At 46.3% G+C, this 20,952-nt stretch overlaps 1 protein-coding gene across 4 annotated transcripts in view; it reads right to left on the bottom strand.

Annotated features, from left to right (window-relative positions):
* Positions 1 to 20,952, bottom strand: part of p130CAS (Serine_rich_CAS and FAT-like_CAS_C domain-containing protein p130CAS) — a 122,186-nt gene that overhangs the window by 17,667 nt on the left and 83,567 nt on the right. For all 4 annotated transcript variants that reach the window (XM_055061769.2, XM_050191720.3, XM_050191719.3 and 1 more), the window contains exons 2-3: positions 10,694 to 11,020; positions 92 to 233 (exon numbers count right to left, since the gene is read on the bottom strand). In XM_055061769.2, the coding sequence (XP_054917744.1) occupies positions 92 to 233; positions 10,694 to 11,020 (469 nt within the window). The remainder of the gene's footprint in view (positions 1 to 91; positions 234 to 10,693; positions 11,021 to 20,952) is intronic.

Below are 20,952 nucleotides of genomic sequence, written 5' to 3' on the forward strand. Positions count from 1 at the left end.
CCTTCTCTTTTAGCATTAGCAATGTGCACTAGTAAGATAATAAAATAGCACGATTATTAAAAACTACATGGCAAAAAGTTTGTGAACTCACCTGGAACTATGGTGTCTATGTGAACATGGCCTGAGGGCCTCGGAAGCGTGGAATGAGCAGGAGTATCATACTCTTCAGTAACTTTGGCACCTACTGGGACATCATACAGATACACATCTCCAACTTTACTTGGTGTAACAACCTGCACACAAAAGGAAAAAAAAAAAAGAGAAAAAAAAGTGAACCATACCAAACAACAGAGTAGCAGCAATACTAGGCTACAAATGTAAGAAACCAAATGCCTAAATTTCCATGCCGCCAGCACAAGGCTAGCAAATGAAATAATGTATAATCACAATGCATCACGGTGATGAATGAATCTGAGAAACTGTGTTAGAGCCATGCACATTGCACATTTAGCCTACATAATTACAGTGGCTACTGCCACATTGATGGGTGTCTGTCTGTCTCTGCATGTATGTGTGTAAGAGAGAGGGGGGGAAGGAGGAAGGAAGTGTGGGAGGGAGGGGGGTATTAAGCACAAGTACAATTGAATTGAGTTTTCATGTCGTGCTGTATGCTTGCAGAATTTCCTTAAGATGGATGTTTAGTGGACTCTTTTTAAACAGACCCTCAAGGGACCAGGGAAATTTGTTCCATTTATCAGGAGTTCCATTTACTGAGAGACAAAGCTGAATAAAATAGCATGAATAAAAACCAACCAACCATGAGGACTGTGTTCCATTTAGGAGACAGTTCCGGTTAAGCGATTTCCGTTTATCGAGATTCCACTGTACAATTACTTTTCTCCAATGCCCTTCACATTTGTAGGTTTTCCCTCACTGGAAAATAGGCTAACCACTATAGAGGGAGCATGATATGCAGGCACTATGTGCTATGAAAAAAAAAAAGGAAAGAAAGAAGGAAAACCGGGAATACCTGCTTAATCTGGAAACTGCACATCATAAAAAAAAAAAAAAACATATTACAACATTGGTGTAGCCAGGGGGAGGGGGGAAAGACCTCCCCCATTTTCCACTGAACAGAAAGTTTCAGGAGGTGGGCTTCAAAAGAGCAACATGGATGAAAGGGAAAGCTGGAATGTGAAAGCAAGGCGAGGGCAAGTGGCAGTCCGAACGAAGAGAGGAAGGTGGGTGTCATGGCGGCAATCCCGTCTCCAATGCACAGAACATTATGGCCCCACTCATGGCACACCTCTATTTCATCCTGCATCTTGTTAACCATAACTGCTGAGGGGGATCAGAGCTAAAAATTCCACACCCAGATAATGATGGGACGAGCGCATGCATAAAACTTGGAGGCATTGTTGCTCCACACCAGGCCTTTGTGTTGTCGAAGAGCTTCTCATTTCTGGTACTTAACCGAATCGTCGACCAATATTGGACTTGTTTGTCTAGGAAACACATACTAAGAACTCCCCCCCACCTTTTTTTTCTTCTTTTCTTTTGCATTGTCTCAGACTTTCAATATGTTATTAACTTGAAAAGAGCTTGCTGTTAGGCTAGTTTGTGCACACTGTTAAGAATGAAAATAGAACAAAAAAATGGGACAAGAAAGAAAGACCTACAGAATGCTGATTTGTGCACGGCAAAATAAGTCAAGGATGAAGCTGCTGGGCCAGGGAAGCTAAGAAACTGTCACAACAAACAGGTGGGAGGGCAGGTAGATGAATGGCCTCGAAGTGCGCGCAGAAACAGAAATATAGGAATGTTAAGAGCCGCCGTGCCATTCAAACACCCGGTGTATATTGAAGAGTGCAACAGTGACTAACAAAAAAGAATTTTAAGAAGGGGAGTGGGTAATGGATATGAGGGGGGGGGGGGGATGCGCATAAAAGGCTTCAAGAATGAAGTTGGCAAATAATTACGGATATAGGGAGAGCATCTCTTCACTGCCCAATCACTCAACACCGGACGGCTGTGGCCAATTGCCTAGCTGAGGTTCATCTACCCCATCGTAACACGTGCTGCTTGCTGCAGAGAACCTATCCTATCTAAACACCTCGGGCAATTTTCAGAGTAGACGGGCGTCAGTAGACACAATATTTTACTATCTCTCTAAGCTACTGGCTCTTATTTTACTGCGAACTACAGATGCCGTAATTTTCACAAAGGCTTCTAAACAGGCAGCAGCCCTGCTTTGGACTGTCTGCCTCGTCAATGCCCGAGTGTAATCAAATAACAATATGCCTCATGTGATGACTACAATACCATGATCGCAAGTTACTTCCAAACATCTCTTCAAGCAAGTCGGACAGCAGGTCACCGAAAGTGAGTGAAAGTTGCATCATATGGTACTATCGAAGTTCAAGCTCAAAGCTCTGCTTCTGTATTTTTAAATCTAGGTTAATATAGCATGCCCACAACACCAAAAGCACCATTAAGTGATAGGTCACTTGCAAAATAGTGCCACCCTCTTCCGTATGTAACCGTGGCCATACCACTCACTAGAAAATCTGTCTGGAAAACACGGTTATCTCCACTGTTACCTGGGCTGCAACAAGTCTGTCCTGCCAACAAAAAGACACACGATAGTACACTGTCTTGTTGTTGTTTGGCCCCATTTTTAGCATTGTTCGTTTTTCCAAGTCTTGTACCAGCTAGGGCATTGACATACATTAGATAAACGCATCAATTCGTAAAGTAAATATTAGTTTTTTTAACATCATTTTTAAATCTAGCATAAGGATGACAGCATAATTTAATGCAAAGTGGCTGCACGCCTTAGAAATGAAAAACTTTTGTCAGAAGCCTGCAAAGTGTTGTTTCGGCAATGCAAAAACACACATCCTCATTGTTGAAGCAGTCTTGTTGGTGGATAACCCCCCCTCTTCACCACCCCCCCCCTCAAATAAATTTCTGGCTATGGCACTATATTACGGCAGAGGCTGTGGAAATGACCCATTGGCGATTGCACTGACATAGAAACATGCTGGGCTAACAACAACATTGCAAGCCTAGAACACAATCATGTGTTGCTGCAGGCAGGATTTTTCAGGACAAAGCACTGGGGTTCTTTTTCCGTGGAAGCTGCAGCAACAATGTACTGTTTCTTTAGCTTCCCTTCCATCACCTCATTTAACCTCATCGCTGGTCTTAGAAGGTCCTGTGCAATGCGCCACGAACTGGAGCAAGTGCCATGTAGCCATTGCTGCTAAAGATCACAGCGCAGTTGGCTGAAGTACTGATCTTTAGGGGGGAAGGTCCCACATTCAATGCAAGTAGTGGTGCCTTCTTTTTTATATTTCACTTTATAAATGTCATGACATCGCGATGACTACCCTTTATGCATATAGGACACATCGGCTGGACAACTTTGCCTCAGACTGCAGCATTAACAGCTAGCTATTGGCAAATGCGCATCATGATGATCATTTGTAATTGCAGACACCTGTATGTGGAAGGGACAAATCTTGGAATGTCGTGACGCATTCTCAAAGTGTTATCAGCTATTCAGGAACATATTAACATTGGATTTGTCATTGTAGAAGGTGTAAAAATGACATATTCAAGCTGTAAGACAAAAATTGTGAACAAAAATGACAGTAAGCCTGTGCAAGTCTATTCATCAGTTAAGCAAGGCTGTCCTCAATCAGTACTGATTTTTACATTGTCTAAAGCCTCTGCACCAAAAAAAACGATAGATTAACAAGTGAAAGATATCAAGCACCAGATTTGAAAAGTTGAAGTACAGTGAAACTTCGTCAAGTTGTACCTGGCAGGAGAATGAAGAAAACATGCACTAATCGGTCGTATAGCTTACCCAAAGACTGTCTATGCACCTACTTAACCACTGAAAGTGAAAAGAGAGGTTTTACACAAAAAAAATCACCAATAAAAGCCATTTTCACACAGTGACAGAATTCCAGCTGTCATTACAGCCTGCCATGTAGCAACCTGCCATTGAAGGCTGCCATGACTGCAGCCTTCAATATTATTCAGTGCAAGAAGCAATTTCTCAAATACTCTTGTTTCAGTGGAAAATGACGACATAATACCATGCTCCCATGCAGCTTCCACAAACAAATTAATGTCAGGCAGGGATCATCTTGTGCATTCTCACTGGCACTGTCATTATCTATGCCACTCATGTCACAGGAAAATTGTGATAAAACAAGGCAACAATGTCATCCTTCAATACATCGGCAGACTTATTGATCTTAATCTGACAAAATTTCCCAAGACATTCAAGTTTCAACCTAAAACCCATGACACTATGGTAATTGTTGAGCGGGACCCGCAAGGCAATAGGAAGAAATAACTTCCTATATTCTTCACAATATGATAACGTTTCTTCATGCTGTTAAGAATGGCCAGCTGCAGTGCAAGTTTGCCAGCCATTTACGCCAGCGGTGGTAACCTCATCTTGGAACGCCGCCGCCAACCTCTAGCCTCGTCGCCGTTGCGAGTGAAGGAGTTCGACGAAGCAGGCTTTGTGCGCAACACGACAATGCGGACCTGATCTGCTACGGGTGGGGGAGTTGCCGCGGGAAAGCCGATGAAGGCTCCTTCCCATGCGCTTTTCGAGACGCCAGACAATAGACCGCGGTGGAGGCCCCTGTGCGAAGTCCACTCTGGAATTTAGAGACGACAGCTGTTCTGCAAAGGTCGTCGGCCCTCGAGGCTGCACTGAAACCTGTGCAACACGTGTATGTGAGCCCGCCTCCTCCAAAAGGGCAGGTCATCTTCAATGACTTCGAACTATGACGTCGAGTGGAGTGCTTATAAGCAGCGATTGTCGGCTGCTAGTGTGTGCTCGTTGTCCTGCTAGAAATGTACTCGTGAGCTGTGTGCTCGTTGTCGTGCTCGAAATGTACTCGTGAGCTGTGTGCTCGTAAGCTGTTTGCTGTATGCGTCGTCTTGCGTGCTCCATTTGGGAGTCACGCTAGACTGTCGATGTATGTCTTGTCTAAGATGTAAATAATCTAAATAATCCTGCTCGCCTAGTCCTGTCGCCCCAAGGTCCTCCCTACAACTACGACCGCTCCAATCCCTACATCTGGTTGATAGCGGTGGGATCGTTCGACAACTCCGACAATGCTTCTAGTAATATGGCAGTGGTGCAGCTTTACTTTTAAGATGTCATTTCCACTTCAGAAATTTTCTTTTAAAGGCTCCTAGGTAAACTCTAGAGCCCCTGCACTACATGGTTTCTGTAGGGAGCCAAAGATGTGCAAACATCTGCCAACTTGCGACCACTGGCACCAAGAAAAAAGATGATGACGTCATAGCAATGACCACAGGAAACTCTATGAACATAACAATGGTGACGTCCATTTCGCTTGATACGCTGGATCATTATACACAACGTCTTGGTGTTGCCTCTGACGTGTCGGTTTCTCTGCAGCGCGATGGAGCCTGTTTTAACTGTGTGACGGTATGCAGAAAACATTTGCGCAACTCACAGGAACACTAATAAAGTCGCAAATTTTCTGCATGGCTATCACTTAGCGCTGTGTTGGGTACGTCAATCATAACTACAAACGATGCTTGTAGTTAAGAGAATAACGATAGTGCCTGATAAATGTCCACACTTCTCCATGGTACGAGCACTCGGGCCACGACTAGGCAGTACAACCTCCACCACGCAGCTTGGGCGGTTAGAGAGACAGAGTAGATTTCTGTTAATTCGACTCCGGTTAATTTAATTATTCGATTAATTCGATCACGACCGAAGTTCCCAACCGATGTCCATGCATTTCTATAGGCCCGAACTTTTGTTATTTCGATACTAAAATTGGCCTTCCCCGGATAACTTGAATCGGCAGAGATTAGGGGTCAGTGAATGCGTTGAATGTACGTCATCTCCCGTCGAAATGGCCTATTATCGGCCTGCCTTAGGAAGATTTTCAAGCAATAACCGTAGCTCACTATGTCTGATTACGGTATTTATGCGATTTTAACGCGCCCCTTTTATTTCTTTTTTCCCAAGAATATTGGGCCGAAAATTGCCTGCGCGGTGCAATCGGATGCGAAACTAAAACTACCTTTGCGACGTTCGTATGCCTGTGGTGCTCGTATGCTTTACCGCATAGCACAAGTGTACAGCGGCGAAGCTAAGAAATCCACCACCATTGTTCAACACAATTTTCCTGATAGAAAATCGGGTGCACGTTAGATTTCTGCTTTGTTCAGGAGTTTTAATGTAACTGTCACGTTAGTTTTCTACTTCAGACACAGAGAAAGTGGGTGCGTGTTAGATTCTGGCAAATACTTGCCAAATGAATCGGTGGTGTGTTCTGACATTTTTCAAGCAAAGCTTGTATTAGCTCACAAGTATCGGTGGCGGTCTGGTCACGCAAAAACCCAGTTGCTCCTAGAGCAGAGGAGCTGCGAGAAAGGGCAGTTTGATTAGTTGACAGCTGCGCCAGCGCCGAGCATTAGTCATTAGCAAGCATTCCAGCTGCATATAGGCACACGCTCATGCCATGCACACAACCAACCAGAGCCGTTTCGCTTCCGCCGGGGAGGGAAAGGGGATAGAGTTTCTCACTATAACAGCTAGAGGGAAACCTGGCGCCACTGTCTATGGGAGTTTTCTAAGGGGCGCTGTGCCGTTATGGGAATGATGGTACATGTGTCTGCGAGGCTTGTGTTGGCTGGTGTTGTAAGAGGCTTCATCTAAAATGTGGATATGGCTACACAAATAATGCGTTCTTAAAGTAAAATCTTCATAAAAGGTTTTCATTCACCCATATTACATCTTCAAATGAAGTTTACTCCCCTACAATGCATAACCATGCAAGCGAAGAAAAGCGAGAACAGACGACAAACTGTTCCAAAGTGAGCGCGAATCTTGTCATCTGTCCTCCAACTTTAACAGCTCGCTGACACTTTTTACGTTTCATATAATGGTACATGCAATAACAAATTCTCATAATTAGACAAAACATATTCATGTGTAATAATAAAGCTAAAAGAGCTTTTTACGTGCTGTTTCAGTAGAGAATGAATCATTGTGACAGACGGAATGGTGCTTGCCACGCGCACATTTTTAAAGTGTCCTGGCTCTTCGAGAACGATGCCAATCTGAAGTCACAATATACTGGCATTCCCATGCATACCACAGGGCAGCAGCACCAGATTTCCCTCTAGGTAATATAGTGAGAAACTCTATGGGAAAGGGTGTCGTGCACGTTGCCCCCCCACCGGCTTATTTCCGTTCAGTTCACTCTCGGAAAACGGATTGGACGGCCACATGTTGTGCGTTCCCCCGAGGAACTGGCAGCCTTCGACGAGCGGCGGCGCGAACTACCCCGTGAAAGGGCTTGCCGTCGGTGTGCCGATCCCACCGTTAGAGCCGCTCAAGCCCAGGCAATCCGATAGCAATGAGAAGAAGCTCCCACGTTGAGGGAGTTTGAGGCCGAAGCAATCTGGCACCGTTACCTATATGTTACTTAATCATGACGAAGGTCAGGTGCACACAGGACAAGCTTCACTTACCCTCATTTTCTGGTAGGGGAAGGGTTGGTCATTTTTTATGCATCTTGTTTAATTCAACCCGCCAGATAATTCCATCAATTTTGTCAGTCCCGTCAGGGTCAAATTGATGGAAGTTGACTGTAGTTGGTGCTTCTAATTGCACTTATGCAAACACTATCGCTTCCTGGTATTAGCACTAAGCCTCATGGTATTCTATTGCACTTATATGGTCATGAGTAGTTGATGTATGTTGGATTATGTACCTTTGAAGGATATAGTTATCTACTATAATAGTAGGAAACTCCACACCTTGTAATGATCTTGCAGAGGCGACTGCCACGATTCTTCATGGCGAGGCTGAGTGGCTGCCTGCCGTGGGTGAGTGTGCATGCAGTCTTAACAGACAAGTGAACGGCAGAGACATCATGAGGGCCTAAGAAAGGCTAGGCCAATGGAAGCTGGATAGTGCATTGCGAACGTTGCTGGTGTGGCGAGGCTCTTGGTCGATGGACCAGCGATGCAGCAAGTAGCTGAGCAGTTCAAGGGCTCACACTACTTGGGTCTGCTTAGATCATTTGGAGTCACTGGGCTAATGGACTGGCCAAAGGGCACCCCTAGCAACACAGATGATAGTGTTGGGTTCCAATGAAAAGCATCCCGAAAGCTTACAGCATCGACCACTACCTCAAACAACTGAAGTTCACAACTAGAAAATCAGCCTTGGTCAGGGGCTAGAAAAAAGTCTGGCCCAGCATGTCAAAACCTAGTTGGGTGGAACCTACGTGGGGGCTAAAGTGCCCAGTACTGCAAATCTAAGCCAATATGCCCCATACTTTGTCCATACTTCAGCGCTGCAGCAGGTAGTATGAAGAGCATAAAATTGGCACTCAACTAAAATGAAAACATTATTTCTGCATGAACCGAAAGAAAACTGCAAGCCATAACTTCTTTATTTGGAACAAAATCAACATGGTTTTCAGTTTACGTCTACTACCGCCTCCAGAAATTTGTATCAATACATATTGCTTAAACTTCCTACTCAGCCATGTTATAACTTTTGTAAGTGTACACAGTCCTGTTGCCAATCTGAAAGTGGCAGGCTGTAGCATTGCTGTGGTTTTCAACGTGGCTCATCAGGAAGCAGGCACATATAGTAATACATTCTAAGCATTTAAAATTGATCCTCATCATATTCTCCAGTGGTAAAAGAAACTTCCTCGAAGCTTTATCACAGTGGTGTACAATTAAATGAAATAGAAATGTAGACTCTGAATTATAAAAACAGATTCACGTGACCAAAAGGAAATCAAGAACATTTACTTTCAATATCAAACATGAGCTGCTTTGCTGTTGTTCCCTTTTAAATGTCACATACCTACAAGGGAGGATTGACCAACGTTTGCAGTGGAAGCAATGAAATTACTTTCTTCCCACAAACTTCATGTTAAATGCTTCGTGTTATGGTTGTTGACAATTATGTACGAAGTAATTAAGGCGAGGTATGTGTGAAAGGAGCCGCGGTTCCAGGCTTGCGTTTAGAAGCTCGGTGTTGTTTAAAATCTCAAGTACAATTGAGTTAAAGATTAATGAATGGGCTAGTAAAAAAAAATTATGGGGGTTTTACGCGCCAAAGCCACTTTCTGATTATGAGGCACACCGTAGTGGGGGAATCTGGAAATTTGGACCACCTGGGGTTCTCTAACGTATACCTAAATCTAAGTACACTGGCATTTTCACATTTTGCCCCCATCGAAATGTGGCCGCCATGGCCGAACGGACTAGTGAAAGACTTTAGATTCAGGTGCGCATCAAAAAATTACAAATGAAGCAGTAGAATGAGACCTAGGACTTTGAAGTGCAACAGGCTCAGAGAAAAATCTGCTCGGAAACATGAACGTGAAATATGAAGGAAAATAGAAGGGCGGCTAGTGTATTTAGGCGTTTATAAAAAAAAAGGAAAAAAAGGAAAAGGTAGACTCACAGTGGAGAAAAGAAGTTAACCAGTAAGTATTATGCTAACGCTGTGTACAAAGGAAGAGAATATACTGCCAAGCATAAAGTCTGAGATGCAAAACCGTTTTACTCTGTCCGTGCAATAGAGAAGAAGCCAGGTATGAAATATTAAAAAACAAATAATGATATCAAAAGGGGAAACTTTTGTAATTGAAAGAGGTGTGCACTACTGTTCGATGCCAGATCCTGGATGCCTGAGAAGGCAGAGTTATTGAAATTTTGCTGATGACTGTCACATACATAGTGTGTAGAAATAGCACAGAAACCATTACACATATACAGGGTCTTTCAGCGAACACTCCCAAAATTTTTTAAAGGTTGCCTGTGGCAGATAGCTCAATTCTAGTTTATGAGCCAGTCTACTCGAAGCGGCGGACACCATTGCAAAAAAAATTGATATGCAAAATCGACTAATTAACTTTTTAGCTAATTATCTTATGAGCCATATTTCAATTTATTAATTATAGCAGTCAACTTCACAAGGCGGATCCACTTGGAACGAATTCTCAGGACGACACCAGTTTCGGGATATAAATTCCCGAACTTTGCGGAGAAATACATTGGCGTTCCAGTTACTTGTGTGCTTCAGTGCATGAAGTGCAACAAATTAACTGGAACTACAATGCATTTCTCCGCAAAGTTCAGGAATTTATATATCGAAACTGGTGTCGTCCTGAGAATTCGTTCCAAGTGGATCCGCCTTGCGAAGTTCACTGCTAGAATTAGTAAATTGATATATGGCTCATAAGATAATCAGCTAGAAAGTTAATTAGTCGATTTTGCATATCAATTTTTGTGTAAGTAGCGTCCGCCGCTTCGAGTAGACCAGCTCATGAAATTATGACATCTGCCACAGGCAACTTCTAAAGATTTTTGAAAGTGTTCGCTGAAACACCCTGTATGTTTTGTTAGTAGGTCGTATAGTATCCACCCACGGATGAATGACGACGTATAGTCACCTGCCGGTGGACAATACAGGAAAAGTGGATGAATCATCGGGGGAGAATAGAAAAAGACGACTGGGATGCGTATTGGTGGCGCAAAGGTATGGGACGCACACAATGAAAAGAACAACGAATCGTGAGGGCCGAATGCAAACGCTGAACAAACGTTAATATAACGAGCTTCGTGACACAAGGTCCCAAGCCGCTTCAAAGAAAAATGCCGATAACATCCATCCATCCAATCCGCCCTCTCGGTGACGCACCTTGTTGGGGTCCACCCGCCACGAGCGGCGTCGTGCGTGGCGCTGACCGGGCCCCGGGTAGGTGCCCGCGGGCGGCGCTGGGGGCACGGCGGCCGCGAGGTCGGGGGGCCCCGCCGCGTAACCCAAGCCGGTCGGGTCGTACATGCCGGGCATGAGGCGCAGCCGGTTGCCCGGGGCCAAGCCCTGGCGGCCCCGGAGCGCGCAGAGCCACCAGCCCTCCAGGTCACCCGGGTTCTGCTCCAGCACCGTGAGCACGTCATTCTTGCGGAAGGCCAACTCCTCCGGAGACTCGGCGATGTTGTCGTACAGCGCCCGCGCCAGGCAGTTCTGCGTCGGAGTTGATAGAAAAAGCTTGTCTCCAGAGCGGCCGTTGCACGCGCCCGCACGGCCGAATAAAGAAAGAATTTTTTTTTAAGCAATCCTTGTTGTAAATGACGCTGAAGCAGGCCGTGACCAGTCACGAAATGACTGCCGAACTGATGATGGGAAAACGAGATTCCGTTCCGTTTCCAGACGTACGTACTTCCACGGCCGGAGTGCCGTCTAAACAAAGGCGCGAAACGTCCATCGAAATGACCGTCATCCGAGGAGTTAATAAACGGTTCCAGACATGAAAAACGCTGACGCTGCTAATTGCCAAATAGTGATAAAATCTGGCCAACACCGAAACTGCCGCCGAAGAGCGCAACCAATGCGCAACTGCAACTCCCACGCCCACATGTTTGAGGTGCGATCGAGGGGATCGCTGCTTGCCAATTTTCATAACGTCCACTTACTACCTCGAGAAGAAAGGGGGTTAACCGAGGGGCCCCATTTTTATTAGTCATAAGTAGCCAACAAATACTGACACCAATTACTTGTGCTTAATAAATGAAATAAAGAAACGATAAATTAATGGAAATCAAAGTGGATGAAAAAAACAACTTGCCGCAGGTGGGGAACGATCCCACAACCTTCGCATTTATCATCCACTTTGATTTCCATTAATTTATCGTTTCTTTATTTCATTTATTAAGCACAAGTAATTTCCCCTATGTTGTCCTTGCATGGTGTCAGTGTTTGTTGGCTTCTTATGATGTGACTACTACCTCGAGTCATTTCAAGATGTAAGTTTCTCCCAAGCTTCTCCGATAAAAGCGATCCCCAAGGAAATTACTTATTCTTCAGGTACATCTTCCCTATATGTCTAAAGGAATTTCCAACTCGCTTCGTCACAACCTCCGAATTGCGGTTACAAGCACACGTTTCTAGCTTAAACAGTGGTCCCATGTAGACGGTCAAGTAATGCGCGGGATTCGTATCGGAACGTGCCCTGTTGTAGGCCTTCTAGAAGCCGCCATAGGTGCCAGCGGCAAGGGGCCACGCGCAACGCGGCGTGAGTCGTCTTGTAGCCATCAGAGCCCATCGACTGACAGCAAATGAGGCTCCACGACGCGAAGGCGCAAGCAGCAACACCTTGCGGTATGCTTTCATTATTTCTAAGCACACAGTCCAGCAAAATAACACCTAAGCTTTGTTCGCATACTCCCCGGGCTTATACGTGGCTAGCTGGCTGCGTTTCTCGCCGGATAGGTTCAGCAAGGGATTTAGCACAAGCACTCGCTCAACAAAAAAGAAAGCTACGTGTCCGACGGAAGGACTTCAACCAGGTATACACCAGCAAAGTAGCCCGATGCGCTACCCATATGACAACAGGCGTGTTTCGTGGCATTTATTACAGGGCACAGATTACTTATGCGAGCAACAATTAAACAGACAAACTAACTAATGAGTATTCCACTTGCACGGCAACGCAGACACTTGGAAAGAACCCCAAAGTTCCTCCTATTCATCATTCACAGGCATGCTGTTCAAGGCAACGGCCAAGGTTTACAAGAAACACTAAAACATTGGTAAGGACCATAGACACCTCAAAATATATAAAGCATCGCTCTGGATGAAATGTCCTTCAGTTGGGCGACCATTCGATTCAAATGAGTTGCTTATGAAATCATATGTTCGGCGTTTCGCTCCAAGATACATTTTCGTGTCTCCCACAGGCTATGCATCCGATAAGTGAAACATATATCAAATTGACATTGCCTCAGATACAGTTGGCACCAGATATCGCACAGAATATAGATTTGGATGAGTCTTTTTGAAGATTTAGCTGAAATGCATCCCAAAATCAAATGGCATTCCTAGAACCTGGAATGGCTGGCCTTCGGAATCAGTCCAGTTAACATAGCGCCCTATGTTGTGAATCAGCATGCGCCGCTGACACGTGTTGTTTTGTTAGATTCACCGGCGTTGCCTCTTGTGAATCGGCAGTGGCTGCGGCTGACGTCACAAGATAAAGACTATAAAAGCTACACTAACCTTTAATAAAGCGTTCGTTCCTTGCCAACTGCTTCTCGAGTTACTTCACCCTATAATGTAAAACTATTCCAATATGTTTTTATTCCAATCTCCTGACGTCAAATTTGCGTAACCGCCGACGCAAGCATCGAGCGGTCACCCGCAGGGTTGTCTGAACAAACCAATCAAATGCTCCCCTCGTTCATAGGAGGTCAGTTTTGTTTGCTTGAATAACGAAAAACACTGCCTGGACGGCGCGGCTTGTATTATCTAATTGGCCCACAAGAGGCGAGGAGCATGCTCAAGTGCAGAGGGATTCGATGGGGCCGATCCACTGCACTGAATATCGATAACCGGATGAAGAGGGTGGCGCCGGCGTCTGCGATTGGTTCGCTTTCCCTTACTTAGCTTGCGGTGGCTCGTCGACAATCGCGGCGGCATGCAATGGAAGATCAAGAAATGACGCTAAAACGGATCCTCAGTAAAGAAGAGGTGGCAGAACGAAGCCTAAACGTGCCGAAAGTGCTCGAAAACGTGACACGGCCACGCAAAAAGCTTTATTACACGCAAATAAACCCATGCTCTCTGGCAGGTGCGAGTAGCCAGAGCCTGAGCGATCGGCGGCAGCCATCTTTTATTCCTTTCGGAACGGGGCAGCCTGTGGCTATTCAGAAGAAAATTCAGTTTTGTTCGGCATATTAATGCACCTTTAATGCATACACGTCACTTCGACGCGGTGAGTCTTTGCGGTTTTGTGACGTCTATAGACACGCAGGTGAAGTGGGTGCAGCCCGAAAACTTTTGACCAATACCTGAGGGCTAATGGCGAAAAGGCGTCGAATCAGAAATAACTAGTTTTCTTTTATTCAGTTAAATCATGTATAATCAGAGTGTACACGCCATATCAGATGGGGAGCTATCGCGGTTTTCGTGACGTCGCGTGACAGACAGGTGGAGTGGGGGTGGTCCAAAAATGTTTTTCACCAATCGCGGAGGGCTGATTGCAGAAATGGCATACAAAAGTTTGGAATAGTTTCACGTTATAGCGCCCATAGTACGCAACATGCGGGATCGACCCAGGTCGGAAGCAGAACGGATACGCTCGGCGATGCGTGTTGTGCAACAACTTATACACGGCAAAGTACACACAGACCCACGTTTCTTGCGAAGTTCACGTACAGTCACTCGTTTCGCCGTTACGGCTGCGCTGGACTGCGAGGTGCAGATGAGCAGCAAGCGCGCAAAAATAGGACGCTTCAACTAGACAGGGACAGAGACAAGATCATTATGGCACAAAAATATAGAGGCTTCGCTTACACTGAAAATTATCTTCGATATCCTCAGCTTAATTCCCCCTCCCCTAATTTCCTCAATTTTTCTGGTTTCCTTCAGCTATTTGAGAAAAATTATATGACTGAAGGAGGAGCAAACTCAACGGGCATGCCCGTTATGCGCTGCAAATATAAAAAAAATCGAAATCGGAAAAAAAAGAATACCGCGGTAGCTGAGTGGCTATGGCGTCGAACTGCTGAGCACGAGGTCGCGGGTTCGATCCCAGCCGCATTACGGTGGGGGAGAATACAAAAAACTGTCGTGCAGCGTGTTTTTGGCACGTAAAAACCCAGAATTTAATAAAGTGGCTTGCAACTCTGACCATCACCTTCCCAGTCGTGCATTCTTCCTCAGTGCTCCCTCCGTAAATGTTTGTGGTATAGAAATGTAAAGTTTCCTTAGGTAAACACACAAAACCATTGTTTTTTCTTTTTTTTTTTTGAGCTACGCATTTAACGTAGTCGTTTTCATGACATCACTAACTATTTGTGTCTTCCCGTCTCACCCACGATTTTCCGATAATTCCAGGCTTCCTCCCCCACTCCCCTCCCCCAAAAAAAAGGTGGCTGAAAGCCTGCTAAGATGGTCGCGGGTCTCCCAGACCATACGTATACGCACACATTCCGTTCATTCAAGCCCCTAGGCGGCAGCAACAAAAGCAGTTTCGCGGGCGGCTGGCCTTTCATCTCTCTCGCGAAGAGGGCCGCGAGGAAAGCCCCGAGCGACCGCGCCCCTACAGCCGCCCCGCCCAAGCGCACCGGGATGGCCGGACGCTGGCGCACCCCCTCGCGTCGTCCGCGTGTGGCCAGTTGTCAGCGCCGGCGCCTTTGCACCTTTTGTGCGCTTTCTGTGCGAGCCAGAACGAAGAGGTACCCGGCGAAAGCCGCGTTTGCAAAGCGTGCATCGTCCTTCCTGTTAGAACGCGCTGAAAGGTCCCGGTTAAGCTTTATTCATAAAGGATAACTCATTAGCCTAAAGGGATAAGGAAGGGCTCGAGGGTAGGCCGTCCAGAAGCGCTACATCGAGGGCAACGTGTCCATACTCCCCTCTCTTAGATGCTACGTGATGCCACGTTTTTACATGGAGCGAATATGTTTTTGCGAGCTTCCCCACTTTGCGTGCCCTGTAGTGGCTTCCACATGAACGGCGCCTGTCCCCTTTTCTTGCGACGGAAAAAAAGAAAAGTAAATTATGGGGTTTTACGTGCCAAAACCACTTTATGATTATGAGAGACGCCGTAGTGGAGGAGTCCAAAAATTTTGACCACCTGAGGTTCTTTAACGTGCACCTAAATCTAAGTCCACGGGTGTTTTCGCATTTCGGCCCCATCGAAATGCGGCCGCCGTGGCCAGGACTCGATCCCGCGACCTCGTGCTCGGCAGTCCAACACAGTAACCACTGAGCAACCACGGCGGGTGTCGAAAAACAACGCTAACGAATAAACTGTCACAGAAAGGGCAGAGGTCGATACGACGGATGTCGTACACTGCGTCGTTCTTGTTTCCTTAGCACTGTTCTCAGGGGCTACGGAACCAAGGGGCACAGGTTTGACCATGACGTCTCTTATCAATCCGTAGTCAAACCGTCTTTCTTCCCCACTCTGCATGGCTGTGATGACTGCGAATTTCGCTGTACCTGGATATCATTCCGAATGCTATCTTAAACTTTCTCGTTCGTCAAGCCACACATCCACATGAGCATCCTCGTTTCAGCTGCTCGGATAATCGTATACGCGTTAAACCTATTTGTAGGATATGCTTGTCGGTTCCAGCGGTGGCTCTCGATAAGTATGCCAACTACAGGCTTGTACAAAAAAAAAAAAGGAAAAGGGGAGGAGGGGGGATTAAGAATAAACTACAGCGTCGATTTCCCGTCGTCGTCTTCGCTCGGTGCCGACGTTTCAGGGAATCGCGCGCGGACGGAGCTCCAACGATGCAAAGCGACTATCTACTGAGAAGCGTCTATATTTTCACTGACACTTGTCCTCCTCCAGTGAGCCGACTGTTTAAGAAAAAAGTACGAATCGGGCAAACAGCACGATAGCAGCCAAGCTGCCAAGGGCACACCGGTGGTGATCGATGGCGGTGTCGCGGCCGGCTGGATCGACCAGTTTGCAATCTCGCGAGCTGCCCTCGTAAGTCGCCGCGGCTGCAGTCGCCAAGCGCGCCGCGTCGACATTCGCGCTCGGCAGGTTCGCCACATAAAGGGACATTCAAGAGCAAACTTTTTTGCTCTAAGTGGCATTCGGCCGGCGGAGAAAGTTGGCTTACTCCATGGCGTGGACAAGATTAGCCTCGCCCTCCATAACGATTTAACGCGGCTCTCGTTTAAGAGAATGCAGAAGCGCTGAATCTGCGTGAAGAAAGGCAATAAAGTGACAGAGCATTGTTGCATAATACCTTTTACTTCCAAACAGATCTTTCTCTTTCTCTCTCTTCTAAACTGACTCACCATCCCAGCCCTGCGAAAGTGGATGTCCAGCGAAGCTGGTGGAAACCACCACTACAACTACTGAGGGGAGTATGCAATGATTTATTGCTATAGAGCAATGGTAGTAATGGTAATTTAGAATAAAGGTAGTAATGGGAGTAATTGTAATTTTGGCAGCACGCAGCCGCTGGTCGTATTGCCGTTTTCTTTTCCCCCTTTGACGCTGCTCGTATTCACGCTGCTCCTCGTGAGTCCTAACTATGCGTTGCACACTCATTTCGGTGCTACAACAACGAAATCAGTTGCTAGGCTGGTTCTTTTATATACGAAAGGCTAGGGACGCCATTCCCCACGTCGCACCTGCCGCCACCGCGGCAGCTTGTGCAACAGTGATCTTTACCGGACCCGCCGTGGTTGCTTATAGTGGCTATGGTGTTGGGCTGCTAAGCACGAGGTCGCGGGATCGAATCCCGGCCACAGCAGCCGCATTTCGATGGGGGCGAAGTGCGAAAACGTTAGATTTAGGTGCACTTTAAAAAACCTAGCTCAGGTCGCCCACATTCTGGGAGCGCACTATGGCGTGCCTCATAATCGGATCGTGGTTTTGGCACGTGAAATCCCATATTTTAATTTTAATCCTTACCGGGCAACGTATGCGGGGAGCGCTACGTGCTCCGCATTGTCATCAATTATGAGGTTCGAGTGCCTGTTTTGTGCTTGTTCTTTATTGAAATGAATGCCGTCATGTATGTTGCATGCGTGGTTCCAAAGAATGTAGGCACTTTTAGCTTTACTTTGCTGAGTGCTTGAAGCCTCTGCCTTACGGGGGTACGAGCCACAGATCCTGCCCTGCACTGCCGCCGGGATCGGCTCACATTTTTGCTAACCGACGCGGACACGAAAAATGCCGACCACAGAGCTGTAATATAACATGCAGCTCTTTTAACGTCGTGTTTGCAATTCTACCGCGATCATCGAAAGCATGCCGCCCCACAGGCACTATTTAGCGCAGAGAATGCCGTTCAAAACGATCGTGAACCACAAAACTCCCGCACACTCCTGCTACAGCTCAAGGCACGCTGACGTAGGGCACGGAGGGCACGTGCTGTAAAGGCGAGGGGGCAGGCATCAAGTTAAGGCTCTGAATGGAACAGGAGCTCATTCAGCTAGAGGTTAAAAAAAAAAAAAAAAAACATGGCTGCGTTTTAAAACTGCATGGGCGCCCTCTGAGAAACGTATACCCGTTTTCCGCGCGCGCTTGTCGTATATGTACATCAGCTCACTGAAGTTCCGCAACATTGTTATTTTATCCCCGCACGTCTGCAAAACAAGCTAGGCTAAACAGCCATAAATCTTTCAGAAGACACATCTTCCGCGGCCCATCTATTTTAGCTGCACGAAAGTGTGCCCAGCTTTCTCTCATTTTTTTTTTTTTTCATCTTCCTTAAGCGCAACAGACTGCAGACTGACGGATGTGCATAGACGAAAAAGGGCGCTGTAGAGCTCCATCAAACAAACGCACCCACTTTCCAACGCGAACCTGCCTTAAGTCACGTTTTGCTTTTCTCAACGTACCAGACGCGGCGGTTGTGGGTTCGGGTCACCGGCGGTCTTTTTTAGCTATATATTTTCCCCTTTCATTTGTCAGGTATACAAACAAAAACTCGACGACTAACGGGAGAGGTCAATACTGGCTTAGGCCGGGACCCGCCTGCTTCCAAATACTCTCTTCTGTGGTTGCTTCAAGTTTCCCAAGTTTCTTCGCACATTCAAGAGCACAGCTGCAAGTTTTGCCCTGAAGCGTGTGAAATGAGCTACAGAAGTAGCTACAAAAGAATTCTAAATAACTTTCCACGCTATCATATATAAAGAGTCGCCAGTCTCTTCCAACGGAAACGCGCGGTCCCAGCAAAAGGACTCGGCCGGACATTATGCAACCCGTAGCTTATGTAACCGTAATGTTTACCGGGAAACGCTGGCGGCGAACGCTACGCCCGAAGGCGAGCGTTCCGGTAGAAACGCGGCCTCTTGTGTGGGCCGATCCCGGAGGTAGTGCACAGCCGCGCCAAAAATATTGCATCATATTCAGGTTCCTGTTATTTTTTCGCACGTTTAATATTTCAGTCTGAAAAGATTTAACATAAAAGGCATGCGCTGTCGATGTTTTGTTTCGTAACATTTGTCTGTGGGCTGTCATTCTCAAAATTCCGAGGAATAACCTTACTTGTCAAGAATGCAAGACAAAGTATCAGCAACTTAATTGATAGAATGATGTGGCAATATAATCCGCATATACCGCATGTCATATATAGCAAGGCGTGGCATATACATATACTTATAAACATGTACGGATATTTTCGCTTACGGACAACTTCGGCGACGTCGACGCCGGATTTTCTGCGACGCGGGCCCTTAACACTATCGCGTTAAAATGCTTGAAGTCGCCACACCTGGTAATAGCTCTGTGAAAGCGAGTCTCACACGCAGTGTTAACGTTTTCACTAAAGTTACGGCCCAATTCCATGGAGCAAGTGGCCCATGTTTTCCACAGGTGGAGAGCGGGCAGATGGGCTAGCTTACATAATGCAGTGTTATTCTTTGCTTTTACGTCGACAAGCGATAACCTCAAAACAGCCGATGCCGAGCAGCGTTTGTGTTTTCATGAATTATTAACGTGATGCGTACGATGCACAAGAAAAGAAAAAGAGGACAGAACAGAGCGCAATTTAAGCCAGCGGACGGACGGACGGACGGACAGACGGACGGACGGACGGACAGACAGACAGACAGACAGACAGACAGACAGACAGACAGACAGACAGACACAGACAGACAGACAGACAGACAGACAGAGAACTTTAATTATGTCCTGAGGTACGCTACCGCTCAAGGCGGTAGAGCAGCGGGCCGCTCCCACGTCAGGACAATTACAAAAAAACAGAGAGAGAGAGAGAGAGAGAGAAAAGATTAGTAAAATGTACCCACAGTCCCCGGTGTGTTCACATTGCCGACCATTACTGGCGTAGCCGCTTCTATATTGCTGGGAAGACATCTTCCGGCATCACGGCCGCCATCATCGACCCGCCTCTTCTTTATAATTATTTTTTCTCTATATTCTAGCAGCCGATCTCGGCAGTAGCGACAGTTGGCGGCAACGTGCATGCTATACGAGCGCTACAGGAAAAAGCGCCCCTGCAACGGAAGCAGAACCGGTGACGTTCGTGGAGGCGGGTGCGGTCACTGCCCCGACTCTTGCGCGCGCGCAACCGAGGGGCTCCGAGCTGTTAAGGGCTCACATAATTTTGTGCTTGAATGCATAAATGACGCTTTGTTAAGAAAGTAACTGGAACACCAATGCATTTTTCCGCAAAGTACGGGAATTAATATCTCGAAAGTGGCGTCATCCTGAGAATTCGTTACTAGTGAATTCGCTTTGTGAAGTCCACGGCTAGAATTTGCATACTGCAATAAGGCAACTAGCTAAAAACATAATTAGTGACTTTTTGTCAATTAGTCGATTATGCATTTTTTTTTCTGCGCGAGTAATGTCCGCCTCTTCGAGTAGATCAGCTCATGAACTAGAATTGTGCTGAGTGCCACCGGCAACCTCTAAAAAGTTCTGAAAGTGTTCGCTGAAACACCCGGTATATATAGTGTCAAGACCCAAAATAATAGTATTACAGAAATTTAATCCCAATCCAATCTGGCAAAGTGGAGCTTCGAGTAACCTCTTTCTCTGGTTGGAGTATCACTGGCATGATAAAAATGGTATAGCGATTCAATTTCATTACAACTACGGCACAGAGGGGACCTCTTGGCGGGGAAAATGTAACGAATATATACACCAATGCCATTCCATTTCGCGCTCCGTCAGAGGTCACAGAGGCGCTCCGTCCATGTTATCAACATCATCAGCCGGCCATGAACGGTGGATGATAAGAGTGGCATAGAATCGGGCGGAAGATATCGCTATACAATATCCCGGTACAGCTCTAGGTAAATAGAAAATTAATTGTGGATTACGACAGTGCCATCCGGTATTTGAAACTTCCAATTGCCGGAAGGGACACTGCATTTGAACGGAATCCACGGCTGAGGAACGTGCACCATGCACGTCATATATGCATTCAGTGTTCAACGGGCTTCCAGCTATGGCCACT

Source organism: Dermacentor andersoni, chromosome 1 (assembly GCF_023375885.2).
Source record: "Dermacentor andersoni chromosome 1, qqDerAnde1_hic_scaffold, whole genome shotgun sequence".
Lineage (NCBI taxonomy): Eukaryota > Metazoa > Arthropoda > Arachnida > Ixodida > Ixodidae > Dermacentor > Dermacentor andersoni.